At 33.2% G+C, this 19,138-nt stretch overlaps 1 protein-coding gene across 1 annotated transcript; it reads right to left on the reverse strand.

The window, feature by feature from the left end:
• Positions 1 to 15,795: 15,795 nt before the first annotated feature.
• LOC149381779 (cytochrome P450 86A1-like) lies at positions 15,796 to 17,652 on the reverse strand. Its single transcript, XM_089600771.1, has one exon. It carries the CDS (start codon positions 17,622 to 17,624, stop codon positions 16,068 to 16,070), a length of 1,557 nt encoding a protein of 518 aa, XP_089456897.1. The 5' UTR covers positions 17,625 to 17,652; the 3' UTR covers positions 15,796 to 16,067.
• Positions 17,653 to 19,138: the final 1,486 nt, after the last annotated feature.

A 19,138-nucleotide genomic window follows, 5' to 3' on the forward strand; every position in this document is an offset into this window, starting at 1 on the left:
GATATAGAGAGTAGGTGTTACGCAACTTCATGGCGATTCTTTAGGTTTTGTTTATTGTTTTTATGTTTATATTTTTTAATATTTTATTATCTGTGTGTGCGTGGAATGGTATGATTATAATAGCTTGCTTATGTTATTATTTGTATTCTAGCTGTTAGTGTTAAAGGTAATTGCCAATTGGAGGATATACGAGCACCATATGTTTGATATAGGAGTAGGACATTGGTATTGTCACTTTTTATTTATTTATTTACGATTTATATGCTAGAAATATTGTCACATAGTAAAAATACATATCACTATTTACGATATGTATGTATGAATAAAAAAAATGTGTATATGACATATATTCGCAGTATGATCATGACGCGACAACTAACTCATTTATGAAATAGACTGAGTCACTAATAATAATAATGGACGTGAGAGAAAAGAAAGAAAAAAAATATCATTAACTCAGAGAGATATATTTCAATAATAAAAAATAAAATAAAAACTTAGAGAGATATTATCAAGGTCTATGTCAGAGGTAGCTAGGTTATGTACACTTACTTCATTAATTAAGCGGTTCATTTTCTTTCTATATAACATGGCTTCAATTTTCAGATTTTAATTTCGTATTTCTTCTATATTCATCACTTTTTGTTAGCGATTTATGGTGATACAGAAATAAAAGGTAGGAAGAAAGTACGAAGAAACACAGTGCAAAGAGAAAGTTGCTAAATAGGCAAAAAAAGCATCGAAACACGAATCTCATTCCGAAATTAAGATTGTTAGCTTGTGTTACACTTACACACATGCAGACGAGTTTCATGGGCGTCACATGCGCTGTAAAATAGTGTGCGCATATCAGTCACTGTATATAATAATCAAGATTTCTATATGGTACAGTCCAGATCAACAACATCATTAGTTTCATGAATTTTCCAAAAGAAAAAAGAAAAGAGAGAAAGAAAGAAAGATCTCTTATAATTTTGTTATATATATACTATTTGAGCTTTAAATTTAAATTAGACTCCATCTATAGAATCTTTTAAATTAATAAGCTCAATTATGGACTAATATATTGTGATAATTTAAGCTTATAAAATTTTGTTATACCAACTATAAAAATAATCTTAAAAAACCTATAAATTAAATATATTCGAGCAGACTTGTACTATATGATAAGGAGAGATGTAACTTGTTAAAAAAAAAACCTATTAGTATTTAGTATATACTAATGAGAGATGTAATATATTTAGGTAAACATACTCTCTCACTAAGGAGCGATGTAATATATTATATATTTTCATTTATTTTATGTAGGTATATTGAGTATTGACATATACTCGTAGATGAAATAAATGCATGCATATGCTACCATCATTCAGTGTTGTAGTTATTATTATACTTTGCATTTATTAATCACTCACTAAAATTTTAAACAATTTGTGTCGGCTGTGTTGGCAGGTGTGGAATTCCGGCCCAAATTTGGTGCTGGCCACATTTTTTAACATTCATATGTTTAGTGAGCATATATATTAATATATTATGAATTGTATAAATGACCTAAATTCATATAGAATGACGTGGAACGAGGACATGATATATCACGTAGATCATATCTTCTTAAAAATAAATTAAAAAAATTGTCTCAACAAATTGTTTTATATCTAATGTTGGCCAACGTTACCTACTAATTTAAGAGAATCTCATGACACGTAATTAAACCCACAATAAATATGCACAGTACTGTGACAAGTCTCTCTAACTCCAAAGGCCGTACTAGTTAACTAGGTGGCTTTAAATATATTATATAGTGAATCGCAAAGAGTTAAGGCGAACATGGATTGGCAGTTCCACTTCTCACTCAACGAAGAATCCCAAGCCATTTCAGGTCGTTCGTGTCATATATTTTTGACAGAGATGTGTCTCTTTAAAGCACGTGAGTTTTGTCTAATTTCTCATCTCTCAATGTCGAGAAAGCTATATAATTCTCAATTTCAGTGAAGCCCATTGCCGTAGGCGTAGCAGTCAATTTATTTATTTATTTGTAACTCATGGAGCTATATCATACGACCGAAAAGTAAATAATATTTCGTTCTAAAATAAATCGCATGCGTCGTTGTCTTGCTTAATCCGTTTTTTCTTTTTGTTTATTGCTTTTATCTTCTTTAGTTTCCCTTTATAATATATACGTATTTATCACTTCTTTATCTTGTAAAATTACGTCATTTGTGTTTCTTTCATAAAATATTAATTTCTAGTAATATTAGGGACACTTATAATAATAAGTGAAGACGTAATTTGATAATCTCTTTAATTCGATAACTCCCAGTAGTTGGCCAAAGTGGTCACGGTGATTACCTATTCATCAACCGTGGTAAAGCATGCATTTTCCTAAACCTCGGTGTGAACCACAAATTTTTTCTTAAAAATGAACTAATATGAACAAATTTAGGTTAAATTCAAGTTGGTGTCGTGGTAAGACAAGAATCTTATCTACATTTGAGACAGACCCGAATTCGTTATGGTAATTGAAATTCCCGATAATCATAAGCTAAGGCGTTTTCGAGTATCAAAATGACATGCCTTCACACTTATGTATGCAAATATTTAATTCCTATAGAAAATAAATGCATTTTGTCAATCATAAAACTAGTCAATATATAAGTACATCAACATGCAGTAGTATATACATTTAACATTTTGGACAAGAAGTTTCAGCTTAATTCTAATTTAGTCAAGTTTTCGTTGTCAATAGGAAATGTCCTTACAAGCCAACCTAATTAGCTATTCGGATATTAACAAGATATAACGGCAATTTACAGGCTACATACATCTAGGGGACATCGGGATAATTCAATTATTTTAAACTAATAGTATGTATACCATGTAAATTTAATGTTGTTATTACATTAATAGATAACAGAAAATAAGATAATAGATAATAGATAATTTAATGTAAATTTAACAGAAAGTAAGATTTTAAATATAATAGATAACATGGTTGATATCATATATTAACATAATAGGGTGCCTTGCAGAAAGGATAGGCTCATTTTCGCAACAGTTATATCCAAAAAGTTGAGATACTAGCAAAACTAATGGAATCAGAAAACATGATAATGAGTTTATATCATATCAAACTGTCACGACTCGTGGTGATTGAACCCACTCCAAAGGCAACGGCCAAAAAAGCATGCATGGGTAGCTTATACAAATATAAAAAAGAAAAAAAGTATAGCATGATGCGAAATTCATGATTACAGGCTGAACTTCAAGCTTATGTATATATATGCGTGTGATTGTATCACGTAATCGACATATTAATGTTATTATCTATCGACTATATATGCTGTTGCACTCTTTAGCCCTTCCAAAAGTACACCAAGTAAGCGGAATTAATATTTAGATTTTCGGGTAGAAAATTTTAATGGCTATAGCTAGTAATATGACACGTAAGATTTTGTCCGCTAATATATTGTTTGGTTGTCACAAACAACAAAATCTCAATATTCACATCGTGACATTAGTTACTGTACCAAAATAATTGAGATGTTATTTAAATACTTTTTTTATTTTTATATTTTTTTCTGTCGAGATAAGAAGAAAATAAAAAGAGTACATGTTTAGTTGGGTGATAAGTTTGCTTTTATGTCTCTGCCCTCAATGATTTTAATCTTGTGATATTGTAATAGGAATTGGGCAGTTCTAGAAGTGTAATAACTATGATAATGTTTTTTTTAGTTACATTCTATATTATGACAATTTTATGTCTTCTTTTCAAAATTTATACAAAAACATTACTTTGGATATATACATTAATTTAGGAGATATAAAAAAAGTGAAATTCAAAAATTAAATTGAGTTGTTTTTTTTTAATAAATTAAATGTCTACCAAAAATGGATAATTGAATTTATAATTGATACTAATCGCATTTCATGAAAAAATTATCACATCCTCTTAAAATTTATGTTGGCACACTTATTAAAAAATATGTCTAAATTTTAGAACGAGTTAAGTATATGCCTAAATAATTCACATTCTTTATAATATTTAGTGTAATTTTCATTTTATTTAATAAAATAAGCAATTTAAAGTGACAATATTTCAATAGTTCAGTAATTAAAAAAAAAACACACACACACACACACAAACAATTTTTTTTTTTTTTAATCTCTAAATCCTTATAAAGCTCTCTGTTCATTATTCTCACTGTCATGTAAATCTCGCCTAAGACGATGGCTGATGTTCTTGCTTCTAACGGTTGACATTTTGCCTCCGATAATTTATATTAATAGCCATGAATCATCATTGAACACAATATAATTATTAATACTTACTGTCTATTTGCCATTCGCGAAATTCAAAATACTTGTAATTGATGTTGAATAATATTAATTACTATATATGAATATGATGGTTAAAAATATATATCTTCCGTGAAATAAAATAGAAATTTAAACTGGGGCTAATAAAATTAACTATAAAGATTAGTAGCCTTCAATCATTATCAAATATAGTTTGGTTGATATTGTTGATTGCATATGCGTAGGATGATTAACACTATTTACCATTCGCAAAATTAAAAATAAACTTGAAATCAACGGTTAATAATAATTATTGATTAAGCATACGCTAGTTAATAATACATATTTACCATTCCAAAATTTTTAAATACATGAAACTGAATTATAAATTGATTCAATGAACTCATCTGGAAAAGATGTTCTTCAAAGTGAATGATGAATTATGAAAAACAACGATTAACAATTGAATAGGGAAAAAGTTTGTATAAATTGAGAGATTTAGGTCACAAACTTATACAAACTCAGCCAAACATCACATAAAAGATGTTAGCAACACAAATGGTTGTAATTAAAATCCTTTTACTTCAAATTTTTGGAGAACATAGACGATTCCGTATCAGATTAGGAATTTTTACTATTTTGAGTCTCTCATGATAAAACAAGATAATTTAGGAAAATAATATAAGATTAATCACTTACAATTACAAAATGACCTTGCGACATAAATTTAAAGATCCAAGGCCATATTTCATATTTAAAGATGGTCAATATAGAAATCTACGTATTTTTGTTACATGATGTTTTTGGTAAACGCCTAATTTCTTTAAAATACAATTGGAAAACTGCCTTATAATTCATTTTTTCACACTGTTTCTCATTTTTAAAATTTGTTGAATAATTTGGATATTATCAACGTGTATAAAAATATATAATCGCGAAAATACGAGAGTCGATTTAGAAAAAATAAATATTATTATTGAATTGTGAGCAAAAGACTAGTCAGCAAGGTCTTATTCACTGTTGTAAATTATTGGGTTTCATTTCATCATGTTGCTGTGGGCTCTAAGTTGCTAAAGCATGTCAAGGTGGGCCATATACCAGCTTTCATTTCTTGTGGGCCATTGTGATATCCTCTTTAGCCCATCAAATTTCTGATGAAAATCTCCGTGTTCCCCGGTTATATTAAAGTATAGAACCACCTGCTATACTATATCATTTTAAGGTAATTATGAATTTATATTGGTATGTATATTTTTGTAATAACCATACTTCACAACTTTCCCTTTACCATAGCCTATGCAAGGCAGGGATAGTGTAAAAAGTTCATCTAATGAGTTGGATTTATTTAATGTAGGTAGGGTATCTATCGGAGAAAACTTTTTTTTTTTTTTAGCAAAAACTAAATTTGGATTTGCAAAGTCTTGATATTACCTCAATTTAGTGTTTTTTGGATTTATTTGCGCAATAATTCGGATTAAAGAGTTTATTTAGGTTATTTGAGCACAACCCGCCACTTTCCCATAAAAGTTGAAGTGGATGTTTAATATGTACACTTTGGAGTTGGGACGGTTAGTGACTGAACTTTGACTTTGACCGCTTACGTTGACTTGTAAATAAAGAAGTAAAAAGATATATACAGTGCTCTACAAATCACAAGTAAAATAAGTCAAAAGAGAAAGGAAAGCGAACTCTTTTAATCAGAAAAAGAAAAAGGAGATTGGAAACAAAGTTAAAGTTTCTTATTCCACATTCTATTCTAAAGAGCCAATGAAAAAACAGAGAAAGTTTTCATTAATTTATTTATTAATGGATAAAGATTTTCTAGCGCCCACTCGTTGTTTATTTTTTATTTTTGTTTTCTTTATGTAGCTTATGTATTCATTTTTCCTTTAACAACATGAAATAAAAAGCTGCCGACAGAGGTGTTTTAGAATTTAGACTAATACGGCTAAAAATGGTAGATCGGCTTTTATTTTCTTGGTAGGTGTGAGCCAGAGAGAATTATGAAGATACGAATTTTCATTATAAACTATTATTGTTACTTTCGTCGAAGATTACGAGAGACTGAGAGAGTGAAGAAGGGAGATTGGGCGGGCCGTTATTTTTGTTCTAGTTTAGCATGAAGAAGAGCCGAAAAAGAAGACGATTATAAATAGACTTAACTTAGAAATTGCATGTGACACAATCACATCTAATGATATTTTGTAACGCGACAAGTCGCATCCAAAAGCTATATGGATACAACTTGTCGTATCTTAAGATCATAAAGATTAATTGGAGAAAAATTGTCACGTCATTAATTGAACGAAAATAAAAAGAGAAAATTATATTGCGCTTTAAGTTTTGAGTATTGAATGCGACTTCGTCGCATCCAAAACTCAAGTTCTCTTATTCGGTGAGACTAGTCGTATCTAATGCTCAATAATCTAATTTCAGTAACCGAAGTTCTGGTGACTCTTGATGACTCCTTAGGATGCGACTAGTCGCATCCAACGCTCGTCCAAAGGTAATGACCAAATTTGCCCTAGCGTGTTTGTAGCAATCAGTTTAGTAACTTTCGTGAAACTAGAAAGACCATAGTGTGCTCTATGGTCTAAGTTTATATATTGTCGATGAAGTTTTAACATTTTACCCAGGGTGTCTACAAGGTGCCAATACTCGTCTAAACATACGAGATCAAACAATTGTTGCTTCAAACTTTAAAGCAAAAAAACGCCAACTCTGTTTTATATTCACATAATTCTTTTTCTTCTAAATTTTCATTTCGCATAAGTGTAAGCTTTTAGGTAAATGGTAATATGACGATGATATGATTGGACGACAAAATGAGAGGCTTGACAAAGTAGTAAGTCTTGACCAACAGTTCCAATATGGGATTATGGAAGAATTAGAGCAACCTCGAACCTGGCGTGAAGAGAGAACAAAACACATTGATATCGACTATCATTTATATTTGTGATTACCTAACGCAGTAAAACATGAGAGTTTTCCAAAACTATGAGTAAAAAAAATGCAAATGACTTTTTTGGACTTTTTTTTCAAAAGCTCACAAATAGGACCTCTGACACTTTTTTCATTTATGTAATTACCATTATATCATTATTTATTTACTTTTTGTATATGTCAATGTCTCATGGACCCCACTCTCACCTACTCCCATCTCTCTCTATTATTTGCCTTTATATGTTATAATAAAGTACACATAAATAATTAATAAATAGACACATTTTTTTATCACGAAATTATGAGAATTCTGAGAATCCGTGACGTATTTATTACGAAAAATGGGAATTCGTGACCTTTATGTCACGAAAAAATTAGAATTTCGTGACACTTTGATGGAATTTAATGATAAAACTCTTGTTTATTTCATTAAATACGACGTAGATGACCAATGGTTATTATAAATATAAAAATAAAAATTTGAAAATAATAAAGTACACACATAAATAATTAATAAAATAGATACATTTATTTTTATTTTTATAAAATTAGTTTTTAATAAATAATTAATAAAATAGACAAATTTTTTATTTTTTAAAATAATTTTGTGTTAATTTTATTGAAAATAATAAAGTACACACATAAATAATTAATAAAATAGACACATTTTTTATTTTTAAAAATAATTTTGTGTTATTTTTCATGAAAATAATAAAGTACACACATAAATAATTAATAAAATAGACACATTTTTTATTTTTATGAAATTAGTTCGATTTAATTTCCATGAAAATAATAAAGTGCACAAATAAATGATTAATAAAACAGACAAATTTTTTATTTATTTATATGAAATAATAACACGAAACAATAAGATTTCGTGACTTTCATGTAACGAAACACTTGGATTCGTGACTTTTCTGTCACGAAAAATGGGGATTTCGTGATTTTTCTATCACGAAAAATTGGGATTTCGTGACTTTCCTCTCATGAAACATTGAGATTTCGTGACGTAGATGTCACGAAAAAAACTATTCAAGTCACTAAACAATACGTTTTCGTGACATTTTCAGTCACGAAATGAGATACTTTGATGGAATTTAATGAGAAATCTCTCTTTTATTTCATTAAATACGTCTTAGGTGACCAATATTTGTTATAAAAATAAAAATTTGAAAAAATACATAGTTAGTCAAGCTCTACTTACCTAGAAGATATTGAGGAACTAATGTGTCTTGTATTGTGAAGTGTCGTTGACATACATTTATTTGTCCCATTTCATCATTTCAAATTAATGGGACAAAGTGTCAAGTAGTCTAAAACAAATGAACATAGGTAAATAAGATTTACTGTAATGTCGTCTGGCATGTCGTTTTCCCATCCAACTTCTCCTTAATGTGAGGATTTATTGATAACACATGTATTAGCGTTGTTAGTCCTCCAAATCAACTCATTTAACAGCCTAGAAGCAAGTTTATGAGGACCAAACGAGATCAAAAGAGCAAAAGAAAGCATGTTTCACGTAATTGGGTGGGAATTCGTGACATCTTTGTCACGAAAAAAGGAAATTCGTGACTTCTATGTCACGAAAAATAGGAATTTCGTGACTTCTACTTCACAAAATATTGGAATTTCGTAACTTATTTCTCACAAAAAATAAGGATTTCGTGACTTATCTGTCACGAAACAAAGCTCTTTAAGTCACGAAACAGTACGTTTTCGTGACATACCAGTCACGAAATGGGATACTTTGATGGAATTTAATGACAAATCTCTCTTTTATTTTATTAAATACGTCTTAGGTGACAAATATTTGTTATAAATATAAAAATAAAAAATTTGAAAAAATACATAGTTAGTCAATCTCTACTTACCTATAAGATATTGAGGAACTAATGTGTCTTGTATTGTGAAGTGTCGTTGACATACATTTATTTGTCTCATTTCATCATTTCAAATTAATGGGACAAAGTGTCAAGTAGTCTAAAACAAATGAACATAGGTAAATAAGATTTACTGTAATGTCGTCTGGCATGTCGTTTTCCCCTCCAACTTCTCCTTAATGTGAGGATTTATTGATAACACATGTATTAGAGTTGTTAGTCCTCCAAATCAACTCATTTAACAACCTAGAAGCAAGTTTATGAGGACCAAACGAGATCAAAAGAGCAAAAGAGAGCATGCTTCACGTAATTGAGTGGGAATTCGTGACATCTTTGTCACGAAAAAAAGGAAATTCGTGACTTCTATGTCACGAAAAATAGGAATTTCGTGACTTCTACGTCACAAAATATTGGGATTTCGTGACTTATTTGTCACGAAAAATAAGGATTTCGTGACTTATCTGTCACGAAACAAAGCTCTTTAAGTCACTAAACAGTACGTTTTCGTGACATACCAATAACGAAATGAGATACTTTGATGGAATTTAATGACAAATCTCTCATTTATTTATTAAATACGTCTTAGGTGACCAATATTTGTTATAAATATAAAAATAAAAAATTTGAAAAAATACATAGTTAGTCAAGCTCTACTTACCTAGAAGATATTGAGGAACTAATATGTCTTGTATTGTTATACATAGTTATGCTTCTCGACTTTAGTTTCTTTACAAGAAATGTTAGAACTTCTCGTGATGTACTCGGACTAATGGGCATTTATTTTCTTCCCCTGAAATTGATTGATTGATAAATAATTAATAAAATAGATGCATTTTTTTTATGAAATTAGTTTTTTATAAATAATGCATTACACATAAATAATTAATAAAATAGACACATTTTTTTATTTTTTGAAATAATTTTGTGTTAATTTCCATGAAATAATAAAGTACACAGATAAATAATTAATAAAATAGACACATTTTTTATTTTTATGAAATTAGTTTTTAATAAATAATCACACGAAACAATAAAATTTTGTGACTTTCCTGTCACTAAACAAATGGATTCGTGACTTTCATGTCACGAAAAATGGGGATTTCGTGACTTTTATATCACAAAAATGGGGATTTCATGACTTTCATGTCACGAAACATTTATCATAAATTAAGGAGGTTTAACGTCATGTCATCCGACATGTCGTTATCTCCTCTAACTTATCTTCAATGTGAGAATTTATTGATAAATGATGTATTAGCGTTGTTAGTCCTCCAAATCAACTCATTTAACAGTGTAGAAGAAAGTTTATGAGGACCGAACAAGTTCAAAGGAGCAAAAGAGAGCATGTTTCACGTAATTGACTGGGAATTCGTGACGTCTTTATCACGAAAAAAAATGAAAATTCGTGAATTCTATGTCACGAAAAATTAGAATTTCATGACTTCTATATCACGAAATATTGGGATGTCGTGACTTATTTGTCACGAAAAATGGGGATTTTGTGACCTTCTTGTCACGAAACATTGAGATTTTGTGACGTAGCTGTGACGACCCGACTTTTCGGACCGTCTTACTTATCTTACTTTTTAAAACTTAAGAAAATCCTTTAGAAAACTTGGAGGAATTTTTTTTTTAAACGCATCGTACAAAGGTGAACCAAAATTTTAAAGATTTTAAAAAGAAACAAAAGCATTAAAGAAACATATAGATTGCATTTCAAAATATCTTGAGAAGTACTTAACCAAATATGAAAACTATGAGATACTCAATTTAAACCAACATACTAGAAAAATAAAACGTAATCCATAAAATAACTTTAATGAACTAGAAAATCTTAACTTGTAGCGGAAGACTTATTTCTTAATAAAGAAAACAAAAACCTTAAAATTTATTTCTTAATAACTTGTAGCGGAAGACTTATTTCGTGAATGGAAACCATGACCCGCCCTCTCGCTATCGACGCCGCTAGTCCACCCTGCTCAGTTCCTTGCAAGTTGTTTACCTACAACACAGACGTATATTTTTTTCGAAGAGATGAGCTTACGCTCAGCGAGAATAATATAAAGCTCACAAAAAAGAGTAATGCAATGCATGAACCGGTTATTAGTATTTTAAACTAATTGATGACTTGATCTTTCTTTTCTTGCTCCTATCAACTTTTAGTTCGGGGTGCCCCTAGGGTAGTCATACCTATTTCAGTGATCACTTTAGAGACGAATATATGGGGTTGCAAAGCCCACACTTCGCTCAATCTAGCTAATAAACTTATTAGGGCCTCGGTCCGAGAAATTTCCCTATTTGAGCCTCGGCCCGAGAAATTCTCCATAATACCTCCGTAGCTCGAGGCGGTATGACTCCCTTGCTTAACTTTATCTTTTCACTTTGAATCTTACGTTACATACTGATATGACATGAGCATAAATTTTTTATATATATAACCTCATACAAAAACGTGACTAGAATAAAACATGTATCTCAAATCTACTTTAACATACCACCACATGGCATACAACACATAAATCACATACTACTTCAACTAGTCACGCAATCAAATAACAAATCTCATACTCAAACATATAAATCTATAAACAATTCATATCATGAATAAACACTCATCAAATTTATTTTGAACTAATCTGTGTTGCAGTGAGATTATTCTCACCTGGATATCGAAGGTTACGATCGTAGATCGTCGAAGGAAAAATGACGCTCAAAACTACTTGAAACCTAATAGGGATAAAAGACTACCGGGATCAGCTTAGAAAAATATTCAAGACATACTTTAGGTTCTGGAAGTTTACAGAAACGACATTCAACGTGAAATTACGAAAATACCCTTGGCTATTAGGGTTTCGGTGAAAAAATTAAAACTCTGAGAAAACTTCTGTAAAAATTCCAGTACGTATAAAACATAATTTGGATCACTTTTTGTAAAGGCATCACGGCCAAAATAATTTTTTAACTATTTATTAAAAATAGAAGAATTGCTAAAACTAACTTAAAAATTTTTGTCAAAAACTGTCTGCGTACTGTTTTGAAAATAATCATAAAATATTCTGTATTTGATAAAAATATTTTTCGATTAAAGGTTTAGATAGAAGACATTTAAACCTAACTTTTCCAAAAAGAATCAACGCAAAACCAAATTTGTTGAATACACAGTAAGCGTTTAAAGTCTGAAAATCGGGAATAGATCTCAGTTCTGTGAGCTGATTTGAAAATAATCATAAAATATTCTGTATTTCATAAAAATATTTTTCGATTAAAGATTTAGATAGAAGAGACATAAACCTAACTTTTCCAAAACGAATCAACGCAAAAACAATTTTTTTGAAACCAGCACAAGAGTTTTAAGAAATCGTTTTCAAGAAATCCGAACCAGATAGAAAAGGAAGCATACCTAAAAAGAGCTGCGAATTTTTCAAGCCAATAGAGGGATGGGGAGAGAGAGCAGAGAAAGAGCGTTAGAAGAAGAGGATGGGATGCTTAAATAGGACTTAATTAAACCCTAAAAGCCCAAATCCTAAAAGCCCAAACCCTAATCCTACTTATTTTCTAAAAAAAATAATAATAATAATTATTTTTACTTTTATTATATATATATACGTATATATATAACCTTATCACACGTGACTACTATGCATACTATATAATATCTTATATTACATAATCATATATATATATATAATCATATATATATATATCCATATACTATATATGATAATTATATATATACATATACGTACAAAAAAAATAATTAATATATATAATCATATAATATATATATATAACATATATACATAACTTAATTATAATATATAATTTGTACACAAAATATATATATATATATATATCCATAATTTGTATTTTAAAGAGTATATTAAAATAAAAAAAATCCTAAAGCATACTTGAAAGAAAAACTTCAAAAACTATCACATAAAAATATAATCATTCACTACTACTTTATTAAAAAAAATAATAATAACGTCACTCGAACACCAAAATTTTAGCTTTTTAATTAAGCTTAAAATTTGGGATTTCACAGTAGCTGTCACGAAAAAAAACTCTTCAAGTCACGAAACAGTACGTTTTCATGACATTCGAGTCACGAAATTGGATACTTTTATGTAATTTTAAGAAAAATCTCTCATTTATTTCACGTAATTGGCTCGGACTTTGTGACTTCTTTGTCACGAAATTCCGGGAATTCGTGACGGCTTTGCCACGAAGAAATGGGGATTCGTGACTTCTATGTCACTGAAAATAGGAATTTCGTGACTTCTACGTCACGAAAAATTGAGATTTCGTGACTTCTATTTCACGAAAAATTGGGATTTCGTGACTTATTTGTCACGAAAAATGGGGATTTCGTGACTTATTTGTCACGAAACAATACACTTTAAGTCACGAAACAATACATTTTCGTGACATACCAGTCACAAAATAGGACATTTTGATGGAATTTAACGAATGGTTAATGAGTTACAAATCTAAAAATCCTAACTAATTTGTAAATGAAAAAAAAAAAAAGATTAAAAATTTCATGAGAATTTTCTTAAAATAATACAAGACAAAGCCAACAAAATATTTTATGTTTCTCGAGGAAAGTTTCTTTACAAGAAATGTTTGAACTTCTCGTGATGTACTCGGACTAATGGGCATTTATTTCTTCCCCTGAACTTGAATTCTATACTTCGAAGTACTTGAAGTGAAATTGTAACTTCTAGTATCTGCCGTGAGGTTGATTTAGACATATGAGTAGTACGATAAATATATTATTACTAGTTTTCTATTTGTGTTTGGCATAAGAAACATAGATATTATCATCATCAATTGTCTACTTACTGAAAAGATAACTAAAAACTACGACAGAACACTTATATGCGTTTCTTCTATATTTGCATGAATAAATTAAACTGTGTATGTGATAGTTTTCTGGTCCCGCATCATTTTTTTTAATCTTTTTAGAATTAGTGCGCACCATTTTGTGTCACGTAAAGACACTGCAGTTTTTTTTCCCCTTCCACTTTCAAGATTTATAATTTATTTAAATTGTATAAGCTTCATGCGCAATCCGTCTTTGGAGTCGTTGACTTTCAAGTGACATCTGAGAGCGAATCAAATCTGGGAAGTGTACAAGGGAAAAAGGAGACGTCAAATAATTTAATTGGTGATTTACGTAACACGACAGTGGATTCGATTGTTGTATGTACGTAAGTAGTGTATTAGTACTGGTTTATTGTAAACTGAGAATTGATTCTCCATTAAAAAAACGTTCTCTTCGCCTCCAACGTCTCATCAAGTAGGGTCAACCGAAACGTTCTCTCCGTCTCCTTCTCCTTCTAGCTCTCGCCGGATTCACACGAATCACATGAGATTCGGCAGAAGCTTTGCGAGGAAAGTTGAAGAAAAGCTGCCCGTACCCATCACAGGCACAATGGCTTCATCTAGTACGCCGCGGACCACCGCGCTCCAATGGCCGACCGGAGGAGTCTCCGTTCGACGATTCTGCTCTTCCTTCTGGGACTCCTCCGTGTGATTTCTTTGGACTTTTTCATCCAATTGATGATCAGCTCACTTTCGAAGACACCAAGGGTAATAGCCAAGGGTACGAGAATTCGGATGACATAAGACCGAAGAAGACCAGTCCGCAGATCGGAGACCGAAGAAGACCAGATCATCCCTAGCGTCGCCGCGCTGGCGGCCGACGATCTCATCGCCAGATGCTTCGCCGGAACAAGATCGAAGAAGAAGAAGAGGAGAAAAATGGTGGGGAGAGAGAGAGGAAGTGAGATAGTCAGAGTAAAAGGAAAAAAATATATTAAATGGAATATAAGGAACTGTAATTAAAAAATAAAAAGAAGGGTAAAATTGTAATTACATAATTCATTTTAAATTCATAAGTCATATTTGTAACCTTTTGAAAAAAAAATCCAAAAAAGTAAAAACACTTTTTTTTACTTCTATTTAGAGCAATTTCCCGTAAAACATTGGATAGAACTTGGAGAAAAATTATAAATCGTCATGTATAAACATTTTCGACAACACATTAGTTTCACTCGTATGGACAAAAGCTATAGGGCCAAGACGCTAAAATGTGCCTTGTGCTATCTTGACTGACACTAGTTTGGGCTTAAGCCATTATAAATCAAGGTTCCGTCAACTTACTGGGCCTGGCTCAATACGCAAGCCCAGCTCAATCCACACGTCAATTTTGTTATTCTGTAACATTATTATAAATATTTATATGTGGAATGATTTGTTCAACAAATATCCGTTGCTAGTGTATAATGGTCAAGTATTTATCCCCCCAAAAAAGAAAAGTATAATGGTCAAGTATAGTCACCAAGAATATGTTATATATAGTCATAGTTTATTGGACCACGCTAACCGAGCTAGAAAAAAAAAAAATACTGGTGAGCGAACACTTTATTTTCTTTCTTTCATTCGGTTATCAATATTGTAAAAAATAATCCTTTTGTTTTTTTCACGCCATGGCTCAATTAGAGTTAGCCAAAAACGAGTTTTTTCTTGGTAAGATATTGGTATGTTAATTTTTATTAATAATAATTATTTATTATGTTTGACTGCTCACCTATTCTTCTACGTACGACGTTTCATGGGTTTATGTCCTGAATTGTTCCTTGTTATCAAACAATCAGAGACACACGTAAGAAAAATGAAAATGGAATAGTTTTTATTAATCAATAATATAATAAACACATGACAAGTGACATAGACCACCATCATTTACACAAAATAGAAAAATACACAAATCGGTCCAACTTAGATAAGCAAACTGTATCCGAAAACTCAACCCCAACGAACATAACAGAAATTAAACAAAGTATGACGTAACATATTTTTTTTTTCCCTTTCTTCTTCTTCTTCTTACAATTAAATTTCAACGACCAATAATAAATTTAAATTTACCCTTTTACGAAATCACGAAAACGCCCCTAGGTCCCGCTTGCGTAGGTGAACCTTGAGCCCGTTCTTCATGAACAAGGTGAGCGACATCTTCTGCTCCACCCGGTGGCCGGGAACCAGGGAAATCCGGTACCGGAGAAGCACCGCCGACGCGACGGACTTCATCTGAAGATAAGCCAAGTCTTTCCCGAGGCAAGTCCTTGGTCCGGCGTTGAACGCCACGAACCGGTAACCATCTTTCGGCGGCTCGAAGCGGTCGCCGGATTCCGAGAGCCACCTCTCGGGCTTGAACTCGTTGCAATCCTCTCCCCAGATGCTCTTCATACGGCCCACCGAGTATATCGAGTACGTCACGGTGGACCCCGCGGGGACGAACGTCCCGTCGGGAAGCACGTCGTCGCTCACGACGTACTTGAAGTCCTGCGGGACCGAAGGGTATAGCCGGAGAGTCTCGGCGAGAGCCGCTTTGAGGTACACGAGCCGATCGGCCTCGTCGAACTCCAGCGGCTCCGAGAGCCAGGCCCGAGAGTCTCCGCGGCCCCGGGTCTCGCCGAGGACTCTGGCGATCTCGGCGACGATCTTGGCCTCGACGACGGGGTGGTTCATGACGAGCCAGAAGAACCAGCTGAGCGCGACGGAGGAGGTGTCTCTTCCGGCGAGGACGAAGTTGAGCGCGATCCGCTGCAGCGCCGGCGCAGGGAAGGGCTTACCGTCGGCGTCGCGTTTCCGAAGAAACCGCGAAAGGAGATCGTCGGAGGGCCTCTCTCTCCTGGCGGACACGGCGTCGCTCATGTAGCTTCCGACGACGTCGAGGCTTTCTCTGAGTCTCCGCTCGGAGCCGAGGCGGAGAAGCTTCTGGAGCCGCCACAGAAAGCCCGGGTAGAGCATGCGCTGGAGGGTCGCCTCGGTGGCGGTGTCGAAGGCGGCGGCGAACTGATTCTCCGGGAACCCGGGGGAGAGGGTCTCCGGGTCCCGCCCGAAAGTCAGCCCGCAGATGTTGTCGAAAGTCAGCCGGAGAAGCACGTCCTGAAGGTCAACGGGGGTTTGACCGGACTCGGCGGCGGAGTCGAGGATCGGCCAGAGACGGACCGCGATGGTTCGGCTCACCCAGCGGGCCATGGCGTGGCGGAGCGTCCTCGTGGTGAACTCGAGAGCGGCGGTCTTTCTCTGGACCAGCCACGCGTCGCCGTCCGAGTTGAAGATTCCGCCGCCGAGGAGGTCGTGGAACGCCGCCTGCCACGTGGGACCCTTGGGGTAGTTGTCGAAGCGGGTCCGGAGCACGTGCTCGAGGTTCTTGGGGTGACACGTCACCGTGTAGAGCCCGCCGCGGCGTGCCACGTGGGGTAGGGCTAGCGTGCACGTCTGGTAAGTGCACGCGCCGGCGGTGGTGGTGCATCGGAGGTTGTCGACGACCCAGTCGTGGAAGCGGGCCCGGTTCGCGTACAAGCCCGGGAGGCTTCCCACTACGGGCCACACTCTCGGCCCGCTCAGCCCGCGAGCCAGGGCCCAGAACCACACTAGGTACGCCGCCGAAACAGCCCCGACCGCCATAGCCAAGCTTAGGGTTTCCATGTCTTTGATACTAATTATGTATGATATGTACGTTGAGATGGTTTGGAGAGAGTTTGAATTTTTGTGTCTCTGTGTGTGTGTATATATATATGGGCGTGATGACAAATTGTGTAGGAGGGGTTGTTGGGAAATTTTTTTGAGGCATATGATATGTACACGAAAGCCATGCAAGATTGGAACTTCCTTTAGGTGCGAGAGTCAGCGACTAATTGTACGAGTTTTTGTTCTTATAATGTATTTTTTACTTGATAATAAGGCAATGCATTTGCTTGGGTTATTAGTTTAACAGGGCTTTCAACCATTTTAAGACAAGGAGTAAGTTAAACTGAGTAGTTAAACAAGGAAAAATGTTACAAAAGATTTATATAAATGTATCTGTTTTGTTACTATTCATGCTTGATATTTATCTCGTCCTGATATATACTTCAATGAAGATCCAAGAAAATTAAATCATGTGTCGGATTTCTAATTTTGTGATAGAATTATTTGATAATTGTTTATGTTTCAATTTCTGGGTTGTTTATTTGGCTTGAGTGCATGGACATTTTATATAAATTTCGTCCATAATCTCGTCCAAGTTTAGTCAGCGACTAGGGTACATGCATGATTGGTCCATTGTTTTCAGTTGCTCGTGTGTACGTGGCGTTGTACTATATAGGTTTCCTTGCGTATTTGTTTTATACTATATTCGATAGAAAAACAGTCTGTTTAAAAAAAAAAAAAATTATAGAAAACAGTCCCATGAATAATTAAAGATGACAGCAAGTTATGGAAAATCTCCTTTGTAGAAAGGAAAAATTAAATCCATCATGTATAGTGTCATTTTTTTTAGAAATAGAAATCTAACACTATTATATTTATATTGTTCTTGATGATTGATTACACACTCTATCGAACGAGAAGCGTCCTCTAGTCAAATGAGTTAATCGTCTGAGAAGAGCGTAAATCGCTAGACCATAGACCGTCATGTTAGCTTATTTATAGATACGTGACAATTTTACTCTTGAAAAATTAACAATAAATTCGATATATGACAAAAAAAATCAATTTTATTTTTAAAAAATAAAATATTTCTCAAGATTTTGAACTTATGATAAGCCAAGCCGAAGAGCTAGAACATCATGATTATGAATTTGGTCGAATTTTTTTGAGTCAATAGTCATTACCAAACTAAATGTATAGAGTATGTTCATAACTTAAAATCTTAGGAAAACACGAGTTATATAGTAGTATCACATTATAGTGTGTATATTATATCAGCAAGCAGGAATTCATCTAATGAAATATAAATATTTTTCTTTCGGTATATATTTCGCTATGCAAATACTTTTTTTTTCATGCAAAAAAAAAAGTATTTACTTGACGAAATATACATAACTGAAAAGAGAAATGAAAATGATGCAATTAATGATAATTAGGAAAGGGTAAGATGTACGTATTAAGGTACATAAATTCTTAAGATTAAATATGTGATACTCATAGTCATATCCAACATACAAGACCTAACGTTGTGT

Source organism: Urtica dioica, chromosome 11, assembly GCF_054948205.1.
Source record: "Urtica dioica subsp. dioica isolate 48M chromosome 11, U.dioica_male_clone48M_v1_H2, whole genome shotgun sequence".
Classification (NCBI taxonomy): Eukaryota; Viridiplantae; Streptophyta; class Magnoliopsida; order Rosales; family Urticaceae; genus Urtica; species Urtica dioica.